This window comes from Mangifera indica, chromosome 1 (assembly GCF_011075055.1).
Source record: "Mangifera indica cultivar Alphonso chromosome 1, CATAS_Mindica_2.1, whole genome shotgun sequence".
Lineage (NCBI taxonomy): Eukaryota > Viridiplantae > Streptophyta > Magnoliopsida > Sapindales > Anacardiaceae > Mangifera > Mangifera indica.
In genome coordinates this window covers 20,027,318-20,053,176 of record NC_058137.1, presented here as the reverse complement: position 1 = coordinate 20,053,176, position 25,859 = coordinate 20,027,318, and the positions used below count along the sequence as shown (strand labels likewise).

General features: G+C 32.1%; 2 protein-coding genes across 2 annotated transcripts; both read left to right on the top strand.

Moving 5' to 3' along the window:
* The first annotated feature begins 2,738 nt into the window (after nt 1-2,738).
* On the top strand, nt 2,739-9,028 carry LOC123228537 (GTP-binding protein At3g49725, chloroplastic). Its single transcript, XM_044653943.1, has 13 exons — nt 2,739-3,216; nt 3,516-3,580; nt 3,681-3,743; nt 3,853-3,942; nt 4,030-4,142; nt 5,011-5,079; nt 6,415-6,559; nt 6,656-6,711; nt 6,842-6,892; nt 7,121-7,175; nt 7,267-7,323; nt 7,997-8,116; nt 8,224-9,028. The coding sequence occupies exons 1-13, from the start codon at nt 2,829-2,831 to the stop codon at nt 8,743-8,745; spliced, it is 1,794 nt and encodes a 597-aa protein (XP_044509878.1). The 5' UTR covers nt 2,739-2,828; the 3' UTR covers nt 8,746-9,028.
* A 13,030-nt stretch (nt 9,029-22,058) lies between these two features.
* On the top strand, nt 22,059-25,615 carry LOC123228424 (probable pectin methylesterase CGR2). Its single transcript, XM_044653891.1, has 6 exons — nt 22,059-22,374; nt 22,470-22,509; nt 22,599-22,640; nt 23,403-23,777; nt 24,255-24,310; nt 25,271-25,615. Exons 1-6 carry the CDS (start codon nt 22,252-22,254, stop codon nt 25,421-25,423), a joined length of 789 nt encoding a protein of 262 aa, XP_044509826.1. The 5' UTR covers nt 22,059-22,251; the 3' UTR covers nt 25,424-25,615.
* The last annotated feature ends 244 nt before the right edge of the window (nt 25,616-25,859 follow it).

Below are 25,859 nucleotides of genomic sequence, written 5' to 3'. Positions count from 1 at the left end.
CATATGTTTTAAAAGCAAATGTTTAAAACAGTCATATTTTAAACATTTGTAGGGACTCAGTCACCTGCAAATGTTTTAAAATATTTGCATTTACCAGTTAATGTAAATCTTTTTAATTTAAAAAATAAAAGACCGGTTTATGAATTTTGAACCGTAAGTTCATGAATTGGCTATGAACTTATGGTTTTACAGTTTAAAAATATTAAAACCGAATTGAATTATCAAAATCTGGTTTTAATTCTGGTTCATATCGATTCTAGTTTTGGTCAAATTGGTTTTGGTACGATTCATGGGCCAAACTGGCCCGTGGCCAGGACTATCCCGAACAAATCTATCAATTTTGATTAGGTAACTTCTTGTGGTAATGTAACCAGCAAGAAGAGCTTATTCTATCAAATTTATTTATATAAACCGAATAAAATAAATCAATTATTTATAATCTTAAGATTATGTATAAATTACCTTTTAATATGATTTGATTTTTTATTTCATAAATCTCTCTTAATAATAGTTTTGAATGAGTAAATTATACTGTAATCATATTATATTCAATTTTAAAGTAGAGATCTATCCAATATATATAGTAAGTTAATTAATCTCTCATTAAGCTCTCATAAACTTTAAAATCTACACTTGTATTATCTATCTAGATCATAACATTTAAATAAATTAAATTTATTTTTATTGATAATTTAAATATATTTATAACTGATATTTAGATTATTTAATTATTTGATTTTATTAAATTACATCCGAAAATTTCCAATAGGATGGCCATAGAAAGTTGGTAGAGAGAGATTCAGGACACTTGCCTAGTATTTATGACTAGATTTTTCATAAAAAAAATATATTAAAATGTTAAGTGAAATGGGCTAAAAGTGTAGGGCAAAAGAGTGAATTACAAAATTAGGGAGAGTAAAATCTTCTTCATTAATAGTAATGTTCTTGTATTGTTCGTTTTGGGTTTCATTTGTCATCATGGAGGAGGTGCTTGACCTGATGGGCTCACGGATGCATATAAAACACTATAAAATAATGTTGCTATACCCAATTCAAAGTGATAACTTTTTGTGCCAACGTTACATTATGTAAGTGATGCAAAACGAGGTGATTTTATGTCGTTGAGTCAAAATGAAACCATTTTACTCTAAAATTATCGACCTTGTATGGGTTTGAGTTTGTATCTAGAATATTGATCATACACTATGTAGAACTCGATTCCAGCTACCTTATACATCGAAACACCCAGCTAAATTTCAACAAAGCAGCCAACAAGAGTGCAAATCAAGTGCACTTTTGTATTATGAAATAAAGATTTTGTATGAATGACTTCGTTAGCATGGCTAGTTGGGCATCTCAGCAGGAGATTAAATAATGCAGTAATGATCATTAGAGAGACTGTAATAAGAGTTTCTTGAACGTAATGTCCCAATCCATTCGTAGAAATTAGAATGCAGTTGAGTTTGCAGTACATCAAGCCCAAAGTATATCGTATGTCGATAAAGTCCATTGGACAGATTTCGTTTCCCTTTTAACGGGCCAGGAATCCATTTTTATAATAATGGTTTTTTTTTTTTAAATAAGTTAAAAAAAAAAAACATTATTATAAAAATGGATGTTTCATTTCAACTTTGGAAAATATAAATCACGTTTTTTAGGTTTATATAATAGGCCAGAAGACTTATTCCCATCTAAGGTTTAGTACATCTTCAAACTCCTATTTATTAAGTTTTAAAAATTAAAATATTTATCAATTTGTTAAATTTTATTATAATTATCAAGAATAAAATTGTTATTTAGAGATTTTATTTAACTTCATATTTTAGGGTGACCTTTAAATTTTAAAATTTTTTCTTGTCCCTTAATCTTATATTTTTTAGATTTAAAAACTGACTTTTTTCCTCTAAGTCTAGAGTTGCAAACTTTTATCTTTTTCTCATTTGCAGTTGTCCCCCAGCTTTTTGAAAAATTTCCATTTCACCCATCTTCAGTTTAGTTTCTAGATCTTTATCTCTAGTGATTTCTCTCCCAACTAATGCACTCTCGACACAATGTTCCCCCTTCCAATCATCATGTCTCTCTTCCTCTCTTGGCTTTTGTCGCGTGTATCTTCCAATTGTTGGGAGGAAAGGTTTAGAGTTTTAGTCTGTTGCGTTCTCGTCGTTGGCCCTAGCCTTTCTCCTTAGTGGCTCGCGTTGGTGTGAATTCGACAAAAATCGAGTGAGATCTCTCACTTGATTTCGGTTAGATTTTGCACCTAACAAGAGAGAAATGGAAAAAAAGATAAAAGAAGGATGTCACGGTGGCTTGGTCTTGACAGAGGAGGATGTCAGAGATGGAGGGAGAAGGACACTAACAATGACCTGAAAACTGAAGTTGAAAATGAGGTGAAATTGAAAATTTTCGAAAGTTTAGAGGATAGTTGCAAATGAAAAAAAATATAAGAGATTGTAACCCTAAACTTTGGGGGAGGGGGAGGTGTCAATTTTTAAACCTAGAAAAAGACATTGTCAATTTTTAAAATTAAAGTAGAAAAATGAAATAAATTTTTTTCTTTAAATAAAATATCTAAATAACTATTTTACCTATGATAATTTTAATAAAATTTAACAGACAATAAATATTTGAATTTTTAGCACTTAATGAGTAAAAGTTTTAGCACTCTTTATTTTTAATATAAAATTCTAGTAAAAGTTACCTATAAATAGATGCTCACAATTTGTTTTTGCATTATCCTGGGCCTAAAACAACAGAATTTCAATAGCAAATCTTTTATTAAGCACAAGCTGCACAACGACACAGCCAGCCAACTGAACTCACTTCTACAAATGTTGAGAGCAATCTCTCTTACACGAGCCCACTTGAGATCTCCCACACTAACTCTCAAACCCTCTCTATTCACACTTGTTGTCAATTCTCCATATTCCTCATCTCTGTCAGACCATCCAAGTAATGTCGACGTAGACAAGGGCCGGTTAGTCGACGTCGCTACACTCTTGAACAGAGACCCAGATGACCCTCCCAGACTCTTCTTGGTCCAGCCTCGCCTCAGGCCTCCCACTTTCTTGCAAGCTAAGCTCAACGAAGCCCTTTGTCTCGCTAACTCTCTCGAAGAACAGCGTGATGGCTACTTTAATACTGATTTTTTTGATAAAGCTTTGCCGCCGCATGTCGTTGTTCAAAACCCAGCTCTTAAATCGGCCAAACCTCGTGCAGGTATGTTGATTTTGACTTAGAATTTTCTACATATAATTCGATTTTAATTTATTGATCTTGATTGTTAGAATTTTTTTGTTTGAGTTGTTCTGTTTTTCCTCAGTATAACTCTGTTTTGAGTTGCCCAAGGCTACCCGGTCTTCTTTTCCTTTTTAATTTTAATTTTGAGTGGCTTCTTAGTTAATCCATTTGAGAATTCTACTGAGGTGGTTCGACAGGCTGAGGGGCTATTGATCGATGGGCTATTTATTACATTTTTTTTAATGTTAATGGACAAGATAAATCTCTTTTGTGTGCAGACACATACTTTGGACCGGGGACGGTGGAAAATGTCAAATGCCACCTAAATGCTGCCGAAGCTAAGGCAGGGAGCTTTGTAATTTATTGTGTTTTTCTATGGCTTGGTTTTGAAGTATTTGTAGCAGGTTAACTGGAATTTTAACCATAATTATATGATTTAATAGGAAGAAGTAGATGCCGTTTTTGTGAATGCCATTTTGTCCGGAGTTCAGCAAAGGAATTTGGAGGCAAGTAGTGCCTACTCAATATGTCTTCTTTCTTTTTAAAGTTAACTCAAACTTTGTGTACAATGCATTTTGGCACTGTTTTCCTTATATTTTTAATTTTGAGTGACAGAAAATTTGGGAAAAACCAGTTTTAGATCGTGTGGGCCTTATAATAGAGATATTTAATGCTCATGCCCATACAAAGGAGGCAAAGCTGCAGGTACTATTGATGGCGTTAGTTAGAAGTTTTGCTTGACAACATTTTGCTTTGGTCTTCTAAGAAACCGCTTTGTTGGAATTTTCACAGGCTGAATTAGCAGCACTTATGTACAAGAAGAGTAGGCTTGTTCGTACACGTAGCTCTGATGGGCGCAGTACTTTTGGAGTGACTGGGGAAGCTGAAGTTGTCAGTGCTCGAGGGTGGGTTCATAACCCCAATTCTAGTAGGACAAATCAGGCTGTTAACTTTTGTGGATTATATGCTTAGGAATAGTGTTGATGTAAAAGTATCCATTTTATAACTAAGTGCAAGTACAGAAACACTTTCACTCCTGCTTTTTACAACTGTTTTTGTGTGATGTAATTTGAACTAGGTACCTGTGTAAATATTGAAGACTGTTTATTACAATTTCTTCCATGAAGAGTTTTGCTGAAATCATATTTTTTTTGATAGAATGATTTAAGAGACAGTTCTTGTTCAATGTAGCTACTGATTTGTGATGATCTTGGTTCAGTCAGAAGAATCCCGTTTAAATCTGATTTTCATTGGGTTTGCACATCATGAAGTAATGTATATTTTGATTAGTATTCAAATACTTCCTTTTTTTGGTCTGTCATCAAACTAATTTTCAGTCTTTGACTCTTTTTTCTGACTAAATTGGTGAGTGAACTTTAGCCTCCCATGATGGCCTTAACCGACCATAAATAAGTTATGTGCCACTCTTGGTTTGTAGTTGAATATAATCTAAATATTTTTTAAAAGAAATTTTTTGTTTAATCTCTGATTTGTAAGATGAGTATGAGAATTGGAATCTATACTTTTGTATTGGATTACTTTTGATTATGGCCATAATAGCTTCATGCCTTAATTATCGAATATCTTTTGTTATTTTTTCCTAGTTAATTTTGAGAAATTAGCATGGGTTGTGACCAATTTTATCCTGTTTCTAGGGCTTCTTTGTTCTCTCTCCTCTCTTATGCATCCTAGTTGTGTGTCCTTGCATATCTGTGTGTATAAGATTATCAATTCATAGTGCGATTCATAATGTACATGATAATCTCTTTGCAGGAGAGGAAGTGGAGGACGTGGCTTTATTAGTGGTGCTGGAGAAACTGAACTTCAACTTCAACGGCGGAGGTTTGCTCCTTGTCTCTAATTTCTTTAATTTTTATATTTTTAGTTGTTTGTTTCTTTGAGTGAGATGTAATTGCTTTGCTGGTTAACTATGTAGTCTTGTGGAAGCTAAAACCGATTAATATGTAATTTTGGTGTTTTACTTGTTCTTCTTTTTAACCTACATATAACTGGGACTTGTGTGATTACTTTAGCATAGGTGAACCGTCTATCTAATCAAATACAAGTATTAGATCTTATAAGAATTCAGCTTGAAATTTTTAATATTAAACACATTTTATTAATGTTCATGATTGATGTCTGTTCTATTCTGTAAGATAAGATTGTTTGAGATTGATAAGGTTTTGCTTCTTTATGGTCACAATGTACTGAAAATTTTCTTCTTTTTCGCACTTCAAAAATTGTATTTGTCATGGCCTTAGAGTGTATTATAAAATTTTCCCCTTTAATTTCTGCTTCTCAAGTTCAATATTAAAAATCATCTCCTAAGAAGTTGCTATCAAAGTGCCATAATTCCCAAGGTTGTAGGAAAAAATAAATAACTTTTTGTACTCTCACTACTATTGTCAATGGTAATTCATTGCATTCTGCTGTAATACGACATTATTGATTTCTCGTTCTCTTCCTTTCTCACCCCTCACACCATTTTGTTATCTTTACTATTTTATTACTGCTATTGATGCAAACCAATGGAGGGCTGCAAATTGTCACAGGAGAAAGGGAATTAATGGTTCAAAGGCTAACATAGTCAAATAGTCATTTGGCAAAATTCTGAGTTTGAACTTGCTAAGTAAAATGGAATCTCTAGTGTAGAGTCTGTAATGCTGAAGTTTTGTATCATTGCCATTATGTATGGCTGTGACTGGTGGGTGCTATTCTTCTTTGGATGTACGCTGCTCAAGCCTAGTTGTTTTCTTCTCCATTCTTCTATCCTTTTTTTGTTTATACTCTTTAAGCTTTAACTGCTCTTTAAGTTGCTCACACCGGATTTACTTCTCAGTTATTTTTTGTTATATTAATTGTTTCAATGGATCCTAGCCAATAAACTGAACAGGAAAATCAGTTACCTGAACATCGGTTTTCTCAAAATTTTTCTGTGGAGTAAGATTTTGCATTAACAATATTGCTTTGTATTTTTATATTTTCCAAATTGTCCCTTATATTATTGTACAAATAAATTGATTCATTTGCTAAAATTTTGGTTTCATTATTTTTATGTGGCTGTGTAAAATGTGACATTTTGGTAGATGAATATCTCTGTCATCCACCTCTCCTGACACCACACCTTTCAGCCCCTAAAAGGAGGAATTAATTGGTGTATAATCATTATAATTTCAGAATCTTAGAGCGGAGAAGTCAATTGTTGACTCAAATTGAAGAGGTTCGTCGTACTCGAGCTTTGCAACGAGCTGCTCGGAGGAGACATGGGGGAATGTATGGTCAAGTTTTAGCCACTGTTGCTGTTGTTGGGTACACAAATGCTGTAGGTCATCAAATTTGATGATAGATTTTTTTTGTCATGTCTTTACAAATAAGGTGAGCATGCTTTTTGATAACTTTTATTTTTTTCTATGGACAGGGAAAATCTACGCTAGTTAGTTCACTCTCTGACAGTGATCTGTATAGAGATGCAAGGTATTTCTATGCCCTAAGAATTTGGAATTTTTAATCTTTATTCCTTACCATCGTTATGTTTTGATGTTCAACTTAAAATTTCTGTTACCTGTTTTACCTTAATGGTGTTGTGAACTTCCAATTTGTGCAGATTGTTTGCAACATTGGATCCTAGATTAAAGAGTGTTTACCTTCCTTCAGGGTAACATGATCAGTGATGCACCTAATTGTCTTTTTGACAAATATAAAAGAGTAGTGTTATGTGCACAACAATGACATATTATTATGTGATTGAATAGTTGAAAATTAAAGATTAAATAACATCTAATCACATAGTGATATATCGTTATTTGTGCATAAAGTTGTGCACATTGTATTATTAAATATAAAATCTTTAGCTTTTCTGACTTTAATATGCAAATGATATCAGGAGGAAAGTTCTCCTTAGTGATACAGTGGGGTTTATATCTGATTTGCCTGTACAGGTAACTCAAAAGCATGTGTGATATTGCTTCTTTTATTTGTTAAGATTGGGCATTGTTCTTCGTTACCACCTAACTATTCAATTTTTTGTAGTTGGTGGATGCATTTCATGCAACCTTGGAAGAAGTGGTAGAAGCTGACCTCCTTGTGGTATAAATGCTATAGTGCCTTCTGTGTCTTTGACTGGATTTAGCTTATGATCTGTATGCTAAAATCTTCTATTTATAACATTTCCTTGCATTTTCCCCTTCATATATATTTTCTATAACCAATATAATGGTCACAGCCTGTATTTGTTGCTTCTTGCTCTTTGAGAAGTAAAAAGGTTTGAAATGTGGTGACTGTGCTTTATCTTTCTACCTACTGCCTGGATAAGCACCTTTTAGACAAGTTGGTGTAGCATTGGGTGTTTTGAATGTATTTGCAAATGCCTAAATCATCCAGACATGCAATTGTCATGTTTGTACATAGACTCTTTTAATTGGCAGCTGGTTATGATTCTGTCGGGGAAGAGATTCATGTATAATTGACTTGTCTTTCTAAAGGAAACTACCTCATGGGGCATTTGTTTTGTGTTTGCCGTTAGGATGTAGGTATTCATTGAATTGATTGAGACTTAAGAAATTCTCAATCAACATCATCAGGCGGAAATTCGATTATATAATATTATGAAATTTACTTAAAAAATGACCTATATGCATTTTATTCTAACTAATTAGACATTTTTTGAAATATGATACACTTGCCCTCTATGAGTATCAGAAATTTAGGAGTAAGTCCATTGCCAGTATAGATGCCTGACTCTGCTTTTCTCTCCATGCAGCATGTATTAGACTGCACTGCCCCTAATCTTAATGAGCATCGGGCAGCAGTGTTGCAAGTTCTTCAGCAAGTAGGAGTTTCGGAGGAGAAGCAGAAGAATATGATTGAAGTCTGGAATAAGGTACTACAACACATTTTTCACTCACCCATTAAAATTTATGAAAGAGAAAAGCGAATATATTAAAGTAACTATTGGATTGTAACATCTTCAATTTTGCACTTTCTCAGATTGATTATTATGATGAAGAAACGAGTGACAATGAATATGAAAATGACGGTGAGGTGCATAGCTTGTCAGGAGAAGAGGATGAAGATTTAGCTTCTGAGCCAGTGGATGGAGAAGCCGTGGATAGTTGTGGTGCTGATGATGCTGAAAAAAGTGATGAGATTGTTTCTGAGTCATCACTCAGGGACAACCGAGGTGATTACTCTGATGGATGGTTGCTGTCAGAAGATGAGCAACAGAATGTGGATGAATACTGGAAGAGTCCAGATGACCAACCGAGTGAGCCAGCTAAAATTGACTTGGGGATGAACAAGGATCCCCAATCTCAAGATCAACATGAACCAGATGTCAAAATATCTGCCATAACCGGAGTTGGGTTGCAAGAATTGCTACAAATTATAGATGAAAGGTTGAAGATCCTCGACAACAAGCAGAAGGTCAAAAATGTTGTGGAGAAGGATATCTTTAATCGAAAATGGAGACCCCCTCGTAGTGAGGACGGTAGCATAGCAGTTGAACAGTAGCATGCATTACAGGATATACTTGTCATTTATTTGTCGCAACTGATAGTTGAAGGACCCGTTATGGAACAAAAACTCAAAAAGAAATGTCTAAGAACATCTGAATATTGGTTGCAGGAAGCTGACTGTTGTGGTGGGTGAAATTGCATGCTTGAAGAGAGCCGGATACAAGAGCACAAATAGGACACTTTTTGAAATAAGCCTACTTAGTTGTTCATTATGACTTAGACTACTCTCCTGTAGGTTAATTTATATTGCAATTGGTTATGTTATTTTATATCATTCACAGATGGTGTATCAATAGTCAAGTGGGATAAAAGAAAGGCTAGCAAATTAGTTGACAAAAGTGGAATTTAATAAAATTTCTGCAAAAAAATCAAAATGTGAAAAATATTTTTTAGGGGGCGTTCGGTTTGGGTAATGTTTGATTACTAAAATAGAAAGATTACCTTGAAGATAGATTACTTAGAAGATTACTGAGTATAAATGATTACTATGTTTGATAAAATTTGATAGGTATAAATAATTATTGTGTTTGGTTAAAGGTAATAAAAGATTACTAGTAAATTATTTTACTTAAATGCCTTTGAATATAATTATTTTTAAATATTTTTTATATTATTTGTCATATTAATTAAAAATAAATTTATTTTTATCTCAAAAAACTAATAAATAATAATTTTTCTATAATAAACTCAAGATTACCCTAGTAATCTTTAAATATCTAAGGTGAATGTGGTAATCAGATTATCACCTATATTACCTGTCACGTCAGCATTGGTAATAGAAGATTATTGTATATTTTATTACTGACAAATCAAACAAAGGAATAAAAGATAGATTACCAAGGTAATATTAAAAACCGTCAACTAAACGCACCCTTACTGTAATTGGGAAGGCAGGCCCGAAATATCCTATCAAAAGGAAAATATAGTTGTAGAGTTTGTATTGTCATTGGTAGAATTACAGTGACCACAATAAAATAAGGCCCAAAGATATTCCCTAAGTTTTAATTTATTTTTAAACTCTCACCCATTATTGAAAATCCAAAAACTTATTCATCATTTAATTTTTGTTAAAATTCTTTGTTAGATATAAGATAAAAATAAATAAAATTTAATTCATTTTCTTATTTTAATTTTAAAAACTTATAATTTTTTTCAACTTAAATTTTCAAAAGTTACATTTTCTCTTTTAGGGTTTGCATTCATTCTCCTTTCTTCTTTGATGACGGTGGCCGAGACTATCTTCATCACATCCTTCTCCTTTTGTTGCTGTCGATGGAGGTTGATGACAGATGAAGAAGCCTTGATACTTCAATTTGATGAATTGAAGACAAGGATGATTTGTCTTCATCATCATCAAATCAACTCTAGACGAAGAGAATCAGCTTCATTTTTTGTCAATTCAGCTTCGGACAAAAACAAATCGCGTGATGGAACATTATTCAATGGAAAATGTTGACTAATTTGGAGAAGTTGGTTGGGGGGGCTGCTTCATTTGTCATCAACCTTTGTTGGTGGCTGCAATAGCAGAGGGAGAAGGTGGGATGAAGACAGTCTCAGTTAGGGTCTAGCAGTTGGAGAAGGAAGGGAAAAAAATGCAAATCGTATGAGAGAAATGTAACTTTTCAAAATTTAAATTAGAAGAAATTGTGAGTTTTTAAAACTAAGGTGAAAAAATGAGATTAAATTTTATTTAATTTAATATTATTGATAAAATAACTTTGTTTACTCATATAACTAATAAAGAATTTTTACAGAAATTGGATAACGAGTGGACATTTGAGATTTCAAAATTTAATAAGTGAGAGTTTAAGAGTGGACTAAACCTCGGCTAAGAATAAGTCTTTGGGCCATAAAATAATATGAAGGAATTATTTTATAGATGGAGATCCATGTAGTTTTTGGGAGAATTAGCGACAGATATCTAATAATTTTCTTGTAAGAGTAAATAACATTTTCTTCCACAAGTTGGTATTAAAACACTTTTTCATCTCTAGTTAACATGGATAACATTTTTTCACTTAAAATCAAATTTTATTTAAAAAATTAATGACATAAAAATAAAATAATAATTTTATCATCTAATAATTAAAATTTTTTTTTTTCTATCAAATTCAAATGTTTTAAATATAATAATTTAATTTTTAAAAAGACTTTAAAACTCATAAATTAATCGTCAAAATATTTTTAAAAACTTTATATAGTTTGAAATTAATGCACGGCTCCAATAATTTCAATGTGACATTCAGGCTTCTAATTTATTTCATTATATTTAAATTATTAGGAAATATGACTATTAGACTAATATTTCAATAATTTCCGGAAGTCATTCAAACTTTTTTTGAATTTTGAATAATTCTTAAAAAATTCAACAAGAAACCTCTAATATTTTTTTAATTACATTTTATCCTTTCATATAGTGATTTTATAATAAATACACTTTTATTTAAAGGGAGAGAGGAAAAAAGACAGAAATGAAAAAAAAGAAAAAAAAGAGATTTTTTTTAAATAATTTGGATATTTAAAATGTTATTTTTTAATTTTTGTTAATTTATGATTTATAATAATTTTGAGAAATAATATAATAAAAATAAAATAATAATTTTGCTTTGTAATATTATTGAGTTTAATTTTGGATTGTTTATATATAATTTTGAATTAAAAAAATATTATGTTGATTAAAGGTGAAGAAGTGGATTAACACGGAGCTTTGGGTGAGGAATATATATATATATATGTTTTTTTTTAGGCCAAAAGACTTGTTTTCACTCAAGGTTAGGTGTAGAGGTAACGGTGTGGTGGACTAGTCTAAGGTTCACACATTAGTAGATTTTACAGGCCAGACAGACCTATGAAAAGTATAAGGTCTACGACCCAACCCTATATACATAAGCCTGGGCAGGCCAAATTGGAATCTACAGTAATGAGTTAGGCTTAACAATAACGGGTTGACTCCTTAATTTTAATGGAATCTACAGTTGATGCACGGTTTGATCCCAGTTTGGTCACGAGCCTTCAATTTTCACCAATATTTTTTTGATCCAGAAGACTGAACTGTTGATGCACGATTTGATCCCAGTTTGGTCATGGGCTATCAATTTTTACCAATATTTTTCTTATCCAGATTTATCTGTAAATTTCATATTTTGTCTATTTGTAATGCATTTCAGCATTCTTTGGACATATTAATAAATTAAACTTAGATTTTTATCATCATCAAAATATTAAGATTTAACAATCTCCTATTTTTTGATTGATGACAAAAATCTAGTTTAAAAATATAATATACAATAAAATAATTTAAATATAAATCACAATAATAATAAATCACAGTAATATAAATCACAGTTACTCCCCCTTACTCCCTCTCACTTTAAGCCATAAAAATATTTCTTTTACTAATTTCTCTCCCTTTTTGTTAAAAATAGAAAAAGTGGATATCAGAATTAGTAGCAAGCAACAAACTCATATAACAATCAAGTAGAAATATGAGCAGGCAATACCAAACGGATAAATTTCTTGCAAATTCAGTAAGTTATTGGCTCAATCTTTCCCCCTTTCTTTTATAAAAAAAAAACTTGATAAAATTTCCTTGATTTTTCGAGTAGCTCAAAATGACTAATAAAAGAAACACACTTCCAATATCAATCGACATTAATCAACCAACCGCACAATATCAGCATCAATAATAAAGCTAATCCATACCATTCATAATATCATCACCAGGAATCATATCAGAAAAGCGTAAACAACAACATGCAATAGCAATATCAATATCAATATCAATATATAAGAAATGAATGTCATCATCAAAACATAGCAAAAATAAGAAACTAAGATTATGAATTGCAAAAAATATGAAATGCATGATCACGTGTGACAGTAAAATCATGTCCATGCAATCTGAATTTCATAGAGTAGTCTACAATGTGATGTTCAACATCCATACATACTTTCAGAGAACTGTAAAACTCGTAAACCAGATTTTTATATATTAAGTCTCATGAAAAATAGATTTCTCCATTTCATCTGATTTACAATCTCCATAAATGGACCAGCAATACCAATTTCCTCAAAAATAGGCAAGAATACACACCTTCCCACAAAAATTTTTCTATTTCTAATTTCACTCAAGCAAGCCTTTTGTTCATCACTTCCAACAAGAATATTATAGTATGATTAAGGATTACTTTTAGTTCTTGGAGCCATGAAGATGAATCACAATAATAAGGACTTAAAATTTTTCTGTAGACACAAACTTATGAGAATCAAGATGAATCCGAGAGTAAACCGTGAGAACTTATCAACAAGAATTTTCTGTGAAGAAATGCAATGTGATGTGAGTATGCTATGAGTGTTGTCCTAGTGAGATAATTTTAAAAAAAAAATGAAGCAGAATGTTGCAAATCGGAGCTAAAGGAAGCACACTGTAGCAAAATGAAGAAAGGAAAGAAAATAAAGAAAGTGTATGTCGGTAAAGCAAATAAGCAGAAAGAAGTAGGGAAAGTAATAAAGCATGTGTTGACCAGGCAAATGAATAAAACAAAGTAGATGAGAATAATAAAACATGTGACGGTAAGGAAAAAATGAATTAGGTATAAGTAATAAAACATTGACACTACAAGACAAAAAAAATAGATATATAAAATATATAAAATATATATATATATATATATATATATATATATATATATATATATATATATATTTATTTATCAAAATATTGCAAAATATTGCAAAATATATGAAATTTGAATATTTTGATCGAATCAAAGACTTTTAATGTAATTCGAGGTTCGATCAACTTTGAACACATGCTCGAATTGATTCGATTTGAATTTGTATTATGCATTTATGCTATATGAATGGAAAAAACATTTTCAAATGATCACAAATCATCCACATTCATCTTAACAAGCACAAACATCACATAGTTAATATCATAGTCAAACAAGATATCATAATCACAAAGTTATATGAATAAGGGCATTAAACACTTACTTGATTGCATTAATCATACTAAGCTCTCTTTGAATAAAACAAAAACGATCCTTATCAAGAGGCTTAGTAAAAATATCAGCAAGTTGATTGTTAGTATCAATAAATTCAATTCGAATATCACTCTTACTAACATGATCACGCAAAAAATGATGTCTAATATCTATGTGTTTTGTCCTAGAATGTAAGATAAGATTTTTAGAAAGCTGAATAACACTTGTATTGTCACAAAATATTGGAATGTTTTTCATTTTAAAACCAAAATGCATTAGTTGTTGTTTCCTCCATAAAAGTTTTGCACAACAACTAGCCGCGAAAACGTATTCGACTTCCGTAGTGGATGTTGCCACTGAATTTTGTTTCTTTGAAAACCAAGAGACAAGCATATTACCTAAAAAATAACAAGTGCCACATGTGCTTTTTCCTATCTATTCGACATCCTCCGAAATCGACATTCGAAAATGCTCGTAATTCGAATGAAGATCCCTTAGAGTACCATAAACCAACAATTTGGGTTCCCTTAAGGTATCTCATGATTCGTTTCACGGTGTTTAGATGTGATTCTTCAGGATTCGCCTGAAAATGTGCACATATGCATACACTAAACATGATATCAGGTCTAGATGCGATTAAATATAATAATGCACATATCATGCTTATATATGTTTTGGTTTCAATACTTTTACCTCTTTCATCCATATCTAATTTTAAAGAAGTGCTCATGGGAGTGGGTTGCTCTTTGGCATCTTGATTGTTAAACCTTTTAAGAAGGTCCTAAGAAGTAAGAAGTAATTAAGCTCTCCCTTCCTTTGTTTGTTTGATTTGAAGTCCTAAGAAGTAATTAAACTCTCCCATCATGCTCATTTCAAACTCACTCTACATCATCTTAGAGAATTCTCTATAAAGAGACTAATTAGTAGCACTGAAGATGATATCATTAACATAAATTTGAACAATCAAAATGTTTTGCAAATGCCCTTTTGTAAATAAGGTGGTATCCATTTTTCCTTTTGAAAAACCATTTTCAATTAAGAAAAAACTTAATCTTTCATACCAAGCTCTTGGAGCTTGCTTTAAACGATATAAAGCCTTTTTTAATCTAAATACAAGATTTGGAAATTCATGATTTTCGAAACTAGGAAGTTGTTCAACATAAACCTCTTTTTGAATAAAACCATTTAAAAAAGCACTTTTAACATCCATTTGAAATAATTTGAAATCAAAATGACATGCATGTGCAAGCAACATCCTAATTGCTTCTAGTCTAGCTATGGGTGCATAAGTTTTATCAAAATCAATACCTTCCTCTTGAGAGTACCCTTGAGCGACTAGTCTTGCCTTGTTTCGAATAACAATGTCGGACTCATCTACCTTATTTCAGTATACCCATTTTATGTCGATGGTAGGATGATTCGTTGGCCTTGGAACTAGTTCCCAAACATTGCTTATCTCAAATTGGTCCAACTTTTCTTGCATTGCAAGCACCCAACTTTCATCTTTAAGAGCTTCCTCTACTTTCTTGGGCTCCATTTGTGACAAGAATGCCACAAATTGGCACGTGTTTCTCAATGAAGCTCAAGTTTTTACTCCTTGGGTAGGATCTCCAATAATTATTTCTTCTTTCACTTCACCATTCACCTTGGATATATGATCTCTCTTTATGGTTCTTGAGGTTGCATGAGTTCATCCTTTTGGTCTTCAACCTCAACTTGATGATCTTCTTTCTCTTCTTTTGGTTGAGATAAGTCTTTGATTTATAGATCTTCCATAAGTTGAATGACTTCATCTTCATCTCTATTCTCTACACACTTAGGAGATTCATCAAATACCACATGGATAGATTCTTCAACTAAGATGGTTCTCTTGTTGAAAACTTTATATGCTTTGGATGAGGAAGAGTAACCTAGGAAAATTGCTTCATTCGACTTTGCATCAAATTTTCCTAAGTTATTCTTACCATTATTTAATACAAAACATTTGCACCTAAGGGGATGAAAATATGCAATATTGGGCTTTCTTCCTTTGAATAACTCATAAGGAGTTTTCTTGAGAATTGACCTAATCATGACCCTATTTATAATGTAACATGAAGTATTAATGGCTTCACCCTAAAAATACTTAGGCAAATCATTTTCACATAACATGGTCCTAGCCATTTTTACAAGTGTCATATTTCTTCTCTCAACAACTCTATTTTGTTGAGGGGTCCTAGATGCCAAAAAGTTGTGTTCAATGCCATATTCATTACAAAACATTTCAAAATCTGAATTCTCAAACTCTTTTCCATGATCATTTCTAATGCATGCAATTGCATAACCTACTTGATTTTGCAATTTCCTAACAAATGGTACAAATGCATGGAATGCATCACTTTTATTTGCAAGAAGCAAGACCTAAGTAAATCTTAAAAAATCGTCAACAATTACAAAACAATAATGCTTTCCACCTAGGCTTGTAGTTCGAAATGGTCAACATAAATCCATATGTAAAAGTTGAAGAGGTCTTGAAGTTGAAACACAATCTTTAGACTTAAAACAAATTCTTGTTTGTTTTCCTTTCATGCAAGCATCACACACATGGTCCTTTTTGAAAACTAATTTTGGCAAACCTTTTACTAAGTTTCTTTTCGAAAGCTTTTGAAGAACGTCAATGCTTGCATGTCCTAACCTTCTATGTCATAACCACATGTCCTCCTCTTTTGTTGACATGAGATATAGGTCTCTAGATGCAATGTCATGCAAGTCTATAATATATATATTTGAATGCTTATGCCCAATGAATGCAATTGCGTTTGTGCTAGCATCAACAATTTCATAACATAAAGAGTAAAAATTAATCTTGTAGCCCTTGTCACACAATTGACTTAAGCTAAGTAAATTATGCCTAAGACCTTTAACAAGTAGAATATCATTTATTGAAAAAGAAAAGTGATCTATAATGCCGATGCCAATAACTTTTCCTTTAAAGTTATCTCCGAAGTTGACATTACCTCTATCTTTAGCCTTTAAAGAAGAGAATAAACTTCTATCTCCCATCATATGTCTTGAGCATCCACTATCTAAATACCACTTACTAAAGGACCTAAAAGAAGATTGTAAGCAAGCATACAAGATAAATTTATCTATTTACTTTTTAGTACCCAAATAGTTTTAGGTCTAACAACGTTAGTTTTAAGTGTCATTTTATGAACCCAAACCTTCTTTACTTTAAAAGGTTTATCATTCCTAATTGGACAATGTCTAATAGTATGCCCAATAAATGAACAAAATTTGCATTTCATATGTAATGCATGAGGTTTTTTTAAAAGCCTACATGTGTTTGAAAAAGGTTACTTCCATTATACCTTAATCCTTCCTTATTAAGACTATTTCTTTAAGATGCAAGCATCTCATCCAACCTCTTAGTACCTATTTAAAAATTTTCAAATAATTCATTCGAACTAGATGCCTTTTTCTTTAATTCTTCATGTTCCTTTTTCATGCATGTTAATTCTTTTTGGCATGAATCCTTTTCATTTCGAACAATATCATGTTTCTTAGTCAACTTATCATGATAATGTAGAAGTATATTATGTTCCTTTTTAATGCAAATTAATTGTTTCTTTAATGATTTATACTTTGCTTCTATGTTTTCATACTAATCTATCAAGTTTTCAAATGCATCTTGTAATTCATGCAAAGAGTATGAGTTTGAATCATTTACCTCATCTTCTGAATCACTTTTGGCCATGAAACATATGTTGGCCTTTTCTTCTTTTGACTTACTTTCTTCACTTGAGTTGTCGCTTCCACTCCAAGTGGCGTCAAACACTTTCTTCTTGAATCTTTTCTCCTTTTTGTCCTTCTTCTTCTTTTTCAGAGGACCATCTTGGCGAATATGGCCTAGTTTCTTGCATTCATAACATATTATCTCATTGTTGCTCTTTTCGCCCTCTTCCTTTGTTCCTTTTTGTCTAGCAAACCCTTTTCCTTTATTCCTCTTTGATCTTGATAGAAATTTGCTAAACTTTCTAGCTAAGAGACTCACATCATCCTCATCCATGGAAGAATTCTCTTCCTCTTCCTTTTCATCTACAACATTTAATGCAATATCTCTTTTAGTTTTAACTTATTCTTCCTTTAGTTTTCTCTTCATTTCATAGGTAAGAAGACTTCCTATGAGTTCATCCATTCCCATCTTGCTAAGATCTTTGGACTCCTTAATAGCCATTACCTTCATGGTCTACAAATCCGGTAATGATCTCAAAATTTTCTTTACCAATTCGATTGTCTCAAACCTCTTTCCGAGCCCTTTAAGATCGTTCATTAAGTTAGATAATTGTTTATACATGTCGATTATATTTTCTCCAGACTTCATTTTAAATAATTCATATTCTCGAAAGAGAAGTTCGATCTTTGACTTTTTAACTTGACTTGTTCCTTCATGTGTGGTTTGGAGTATAGTCCAAAATTCTTCAGTAGACTCACAAGCCGATACTCTATTAAATTTTGTACCATCAAGAGCACAAAATAAGATGCTAATGACTTTAGCATTTAAGCTCATCATCTTTTTATCCTCATCATTAAAATCCATTTTATTTTCAGGTTCATTAGTTTTAAGGTCTATTGGCACTAAATCACTATGTTCAATAATTTTCCATAATTTAAAGTCAATAGACTTAACATGAAGCCTAATTCTAATTTTCCATCAGGTATAATTTATTCCACAAAATAAGGGAGGCCTAATGGTGCATTGCCCTTCAGTAAAAATAAGAGTAGGTGTATTAGCCATTAAGAAATTGGATAGTATCTTTAAAAATCGTTAGATTTTAATAAAACTAGAGTCCAAGCTCTGATACTAATTGTTAGACACTCTTGTAATGGCTAATATGAACCTAGAGAGGGGGTGAATAGGTTCTTAAAAATAAATTAAATGATATACTATAACAAATTCTAGAGCAAACTTTACAAACCACACAACCGAAATACCAACAATAAATTCAACAGTAAACAATAAATTCAATAGTAATAAACTTTAAAGCAGGAATAAACAATAATAACAATGGAGACAAATAACAAGCTGAGATAACTAATAACACAGTAACAATAAATGTCAATATTAACTACAACAATAAATAACAATAAATATCAATAATAACAACAATAATTAACAATAATATCAACAATAAATATCAATAATAACAGAAAATATTTAGGGAGATAAAGCTGAAGAAATGCTCATTTAGAGTGGTTTAGAACTTTCTCTTGCAAACCTCCTACGTCCACTTCTCCAAGCAAATCGTCTTGGAGTTTTACTATCACTTGAAGAATTTTCTACAGGTAGTATATTCGGGATTTCGCCCACTACACTAGTTGATATAAGATTGCGCCTACAATATTTGCTTACAAGATATGAATAAGTTTTAAGTGAATAAAACTCTCAAAGAATAAAAGTTTTAAGCTCACGGAGAGTTTCAAAAAAATAAAAGTAAAATATTTTTAGCTTTTCATTTTTTTTTTTTTTTGCTTCTTTTGATTTTGCTTCTCCTTTTTTTCTTATCACTCTGCTCTTCAATTTGAAAGCAAATTTATAGAGATATTTGGTTCCATTGGGTTGAGCTCCCATCGACAGTCTTCTGAAAAAATTCGACGAAGAAAAAGGACCTCGATCAGAGCTCAACGAATAACTTTCAGCACGGACGACAAAATCATGTCACGGGCGGCTTGCATTATTTTTGCGTTTAAAAAACAATCTAGAAGCTTGAACGGGTATATGTTGGGTTACACACGATTGAAGTACAAGTTTAATTTTAAGAATGGCACGACTGAAAAGCTTTTAAAAAAAAAACTACACAGGAACGACAAACTTTACACATGTTGCACTTATATTGGATTCAATGTTACGGTTGGGATAATTTTCAGAATGGTCCGACAACGCAATAAATATTTTGACACATGATAATGATGCATTGGACAAGTCTGACAACAATTCAGATAAAAATGTCATGGCTGGAATAATTTTCAGAATGGTTCGACTGGGATAATAAATATTTTGACACATGGTGGTGATGAATTGGACAAGTCTGTCAGCAATTCAGAGGAAAATGTCACGGTTGGGATGTTTTTCAAATGTCCCAGCTGGGATATTTAATGGAATTAGAAGAAAAAGCTTTCTTGAACACATGACAACAATCAATTTGTTGGAGATGACACTTGGCAAGAAAATGTGAGGTAAGAGGTCATGGGTGGGACAATTATCAAATGTCCCCTTGGGACATTTAATGCTTAAAGAAAAAAAATTCTAATTTAGTTGATTTGGATTAACTAAATTTATATTTAAAGAGCATGAATATTTATTTTGAGACATGATTAGAAGACATCATTTTATTTCCAGAAGGCTGAACGGTTGATGCACAGTTTGATCCCAGTTTGGTCACAGGCTATCAATTTTCACCAATATTTTTTTGATCCAGAAGGCTAAACGGTTGATGCATGGTTTGATCTCAATTTGGTCACGGACTATCAATTTTCACCAATATTTTTTTGATCTAGATTTATTTGTAAATTTCATATTTTGTCCATTTGTAATGCATTTCAGCATTCTTTAGATATATTAATAAAGTAAACTTAGATTTTTATCATCATCAAAATATTAAGATTCAACACTTGTGTCTAGGCCTAAGGCTTAACTCGTTATAGTAGCAGGTTGGACCCTTATGGGTCGGGTCATTTTCTCATGCTTCAAGTTAGGCCGAGGGTCGGCTTGACCCATTTGGCACCTTTAGTTTGGTGTAATCTCAAACTCACACCCTTCAACTTTCAAAATCCCAAATACTCGCCCATGAGTCAATTTCTGTTTAAAATCTCAACCAGGGTTAAGAGTAAAATCATTATTTAAAAAATTAAAATTTTATTATATTTTCCCCCCTTAGTTTGAAAATCTAGTAATTTCTCTCAACCAAAGTTTGAAAAGTAGTAATGTCCCCTGTAAGGTTTTGAAACCTTGCTAGAGACAGTAAAATTTGTTATCTTCGATCACATTGGGTCTCCTTCTCGGCTTATCTCTTATTGTCCATTAAAGCCCACCTATTGATGAAACTAATTTCCTCTTATGAAGATGAAATCATCTTTATCAGAGTGTCTTCCTTTTGAACAAAGATGATCGTCTAAGGTCTCAAATGAAGACTATATGGTCGTCTGAGACTCCAATAGTTGATTTCGTCTAGGATGAAGACAAAATTGTCTTCTTCTGAGATGAAGACACTTTGACAAAGACGATTAGTGCGGTTTGATCAGCAAAGAGAGATAAGCTGGGAGTGAGAGCCAATGCTATGGCAAACTTAAATTTTTTTAGTAAGTAACAGTGTAATCCCTAATTTTAACTAAGATTTTAAATAAAACTTGATTTATGAGTTAATGTTTAGATTTTTGAAAGTTGAAAAATGGAATTTGAGAATTTCAATGTACTTTGAGTAGAAACAAGTCTTTTCGGTTTTTTTTAATTTATTTTTTTAGGCAAAAGACTTATTCCCACTCAAGGTATAGTGAAATCTCAAGCTTTCACCCTCAAACTTTCAAAAATCCAAACACTCACCTATAATCAAATTTCTGTTAGAAATCTCAGTTATGATTGAGGGTAAAACTATTATTTACTAAAAAAATTAAAGTTCCATCACATTTTCTTCTCCCATATTTAAAAACTTACATTTTCCCCCTAACCCAAAGTTTGAAAAGTGACAAAAACACTCTAGGGTTTGTTCCTCTTCCTTCGACGCCGATTTCTCCTTCCTAAGTCATTGACTGTCCTCTCTTCCCCTTTATCTCTCCTCTGGTCTCTCTTCCTTGCCTCTCCAACCAAAGGTGAAGACGCGTCGTTTTCATCTCTCAGACGATTTTGTCTTCGTCTTTGACTGAAGATGGTTAGAGAGGCAAGAGAGAGATATTGAAGGAGAGATAAAAGGGGAAGGGAGGACGACCAACGGTCGAGAAAAGAGAAATCGATGTCGGAGAAAGAGGAACAAACCTTGAGGGGTTTTGTCATTTTCAAACATTGAGTTATAAGAAAAATGTAAGTTTTTAATATGAGAGAGAAAAATGTGATAAAACTTTAATTTTTTAATAAATGATAGTTTTATCTCTAACTCTAATTAAAATTTTTAATAAAAATTTAATTATAAATAAGTATTTAAATTTTCAAAAATTAAAATATAAAAATTTGAGATTTTACTGTAACTGAAGCTTTTTTTTTTTTTAAATAACCGCGTAAATTACTCTTAAAACGGTCTAATAGCTTCATGCATCAGAACCTCTCACACACGCAATAGCCATTGTTTATTGAAATTAAAAGAAGCTGCAACTCTCCCTGCCGACACACGTCACGCTTCATAACTACACAAGTCACAGTACTTTCCCTTATTTATTTATTTATCTGCCAATTACCATTACATCCATGAGCTAGCCCCACTGCACTTTCTCAGGCAGATCCAAGATCTAATTTCTTCCCACCATTACCACAGGCCGTTGCAATCATGTCAAGGAGACAAGTGAGTTCTACGCGCCGATTCGTTGACAGTGGGAGCTTCCCCTTCTCCGGTGCTTTACATTCGAAATCGCGTTCTTCTCCCGTCTTATCCGTTGCTCTTATTCTCCTGGTACTTGCTTTATTACCATTTCTCTATACGATTTATTGCATCATCGCTAGTTTTAACCTTTTTCTGCATTTCTCTTGCTTATCTTAATTTTACAGGGCGCCTTTCTTCTTGTCGTTTATGCTTTCAGTGGCTCCGGTATGTGTATTAAATATTAATGTTCTTGGATTGATTATGTTTTTTAGTTCAACAAGTTGATTATATTAGTCTATTTTGATACAATACAGGTGTTTTTGGGCGATCCAGGGAAACTGTTAGTAGGTTCGAAGGTAAATTATCTTTATCTTTTTACTGTTCTATTCTAAATGTACCTTTTCCCTCTAATGAACCGATGTACAATTTTTTTTCTTGAGGTTGTATAATATGTGCAATTTTCATATTTGGTAGACAGCATTTGGTGACTTATTTTTTAGATCTGAGTAAACTTGTTGCTATGATTGAAATAATAAATTAGCAAGAAATGATCGCAAGTTTAGTATAAATTCAGGCGTTCATTTTAAACATTTGTGTGTTATGATGCCTGTTTCAAGCGAAGATTTCAAGTGATACTACTTTTATGTTTTTCCCCGAATGTTGATAATTCCTTTGAATTCTTTTTGTGCATCTTTTCTATCAATTGCTAAAACTAAAACTAGATGCAATGATCATATAGGCAAAGTTAACCACTTCCTAGCACGTTAAAATAACAGCCATCCACTGGACAAAACATTTTATCTTACCAAAAATCCCAAATTTATTCAGTAAAATTCTAAGCTTATATGCAATATATCCATGTTGGTTACGAGACTTGAGTTACACTTGTCCTCATTGCAACAATAATTTTGAAAATGAAAGATTTGTCAATTCGATCAATTTAGGAGCTTGATTCATTATAAATTTTTTTGTGGAAAAACTTTGGTTTGCATATCACAACTGATGGACAAAGCTGAGTTTTAGTTATTGCTCTAAAGTAATTTTTGTTCATAAGAAATATCAGCAAGGCTTTTTGTTAAGTGTTCGTCCATATCGATTGTATTTCTTTCATTCTGTAGGTGACTTTTCTTGCACATCAGAAGTTCAGAGAGCTATACCTATTCTAAAGAAGGCATATGGTGATAGTATGCACAAAGTTTTGCATGTGGGCCCTGATACTTGTTCGGTAGTGTCTGCATTGTTGAAAGAAGAGGAAACTGAGGCATGGGGTGTGGAACCTTATGACATAGAAGATGCAGATGCAAGATGCAAAAGCCTTGTGCACAAAGGCATTGTGCGTGTGGCTGATGTCAAGTTCCCTCTGCCATACCGAGCAAAATCCTTTTCTCTTGTTATTGTGTCAGATTCTTTAGATTACTTATCTCCAAAATACATGAACAAGACACTTCCAGATTTGGCAAGGGTGGCCGCTGATGGCGTTGTTATATTCACAGGTAACATATGAATCACCTTATGAAATTTAATTCAAATAAACAGACAAACACATGCATGCATGTATGTAAATGTCATTGAACTTGCAATAAATGGCTGTTAAGAAGTTTGGCCTTTTTCTCTTGCACAGAAGAATGCACAAGATGCAAGTTTAGTGTGTAATTTAACTTTTGTAAATTAAGTCTAATATTGTTGTAGATAGGTTACAATTCTCCCTAGGAATCTATTAGGGACCTAATGACAGAATCCTACTTACAATTCTAAATTAGAGTGTTATCATGTAGACTATTTGAGTTATGCTTTCCCTAGGCCATAGAATGTGGTATTTTTGTCTCACTTATAATCTCTTAGCAGAATGCCTGCTTTGATTGTGCTTTCCTGAATGTTTAGCAGTTAGATTAATATAATGTGTTCAAATGCTACTTAATATTTTGCTTTTGATTCACTTGATTTTTCACTTCTTTTATTTGCATGTGTAGGGTACCCTGGCAAACAGAGAGCTAAAGTTGCAGAGTTATCCAAATTCGGACGCCCAGTAAGTGCTTATTTTTTTGGCTTTGCTATTTTTATAGAAAAAAATTTACTTGAAACATGTCTGTAGATATCGCCTTGTCCATAACCTCAGTTTAGGTTTTGTTTGATTAAACTTCGCTTTTTAATATATCTGAAACTGTATTCGTGAAGTGTGTCTACCACAAGACAGCTGTAGAAAAGAGCAAATACATTGAAAAGTATAGTTCAGACATAAATTTCTAGTAAATTGCAGTAGAATTAGCTATAAATTAGTTTTAATTCTTCAGTCTTTTCATAACCTTAAAGATAATTTTTCTAAACTATTGTACACAAGTAGAAGAGAGTTATCAACGTCGGACAAATAGTGGGTTTAGGCTTTCTTTGATGTGATCCACAGATAATTTTCAAAAAGCTAAGATACAATTCAAAATTTTGAGCAGTATTTCAATATTTTAATGTATGAGCATGTTTTTAATATGATTGTCAAAATTTTGCATATGGATTTAAAAGCTATAAAAATTTGAGAAAACTACTTTTTCATTATGTTGGAAATATATATTGAGTTTACAAGTGTGAAGATTGAAACCCATATTATACAAAACCAATTGGCTTGTGTTAAGATCTAATCCACACACTTATATACTAATTGGCTCGTGCTCTGAAACCATATCGGAAATATATATTGGACTCACAAGTGTATAGGTTGGACCTTAACACAAGCTAATTGGTTTTGTGTAATATGAGTTTCAATTTTTACACTTGTAAACCCAATATATATTTCCGACATATTATTTAATTTACACTAGTTTCCGAATTGTATCCTAAAACTCTTTTTATAAACAACATATTTTTTATTAAGAAAATGGAAATATTATCAATAGAGAATATCAAATTTTAGTAGTATACTTCTTGACGTTTTTTTCAACTATAAGCAATTTGTTTATTTCTTCTTACAAATAACATATTTGCTTCTTATTTGAAGGCCAAAATGCGGAGCTCGTCTTGGTGGGTTCGCTATTTTGTCCAGACAAATTTGGAAGAAAATGAAACTAGTGTAAAGAAGTTTGAGCAGGCTGCAGTCAAGAAGTCATACCAGCCAAGCTGTCAAGTATTTCACCTCAAACCTTTAACATAAAACGTATACAGGACTTCCCACAATAGTTCTTCATACATAAAGCCCTCTAAAAGCTCTGTTGGGTTATTTAATTTGGTAAAAGACAGTATTGATATCACTTATGGTTTGACATAAACATTATTATATAGGCATTATTTTTAATTAATTTAATTAATGTGAATTTATATATATATATATATATTTTGAGTTTAATCATGCATTGCGATTGGTTTTGCAGCCTGTGATTTGATCTGCCACTTTAGTTCCATTTGCATTCCATTACTTTACTTTTATGTTAGCTGTGGTGTCATATCGCATATGATATTCTAGAGATGCAGATGATCCAAAAGCAGGCTAAGAAGGCTTGTGATAATTTGGTCGAGCAACTAAAGCTGTTTAACAACTTTTTTTTTTTTTTCACCATTGGTGAAATATTATTCTGGCAACAAAAAATTAT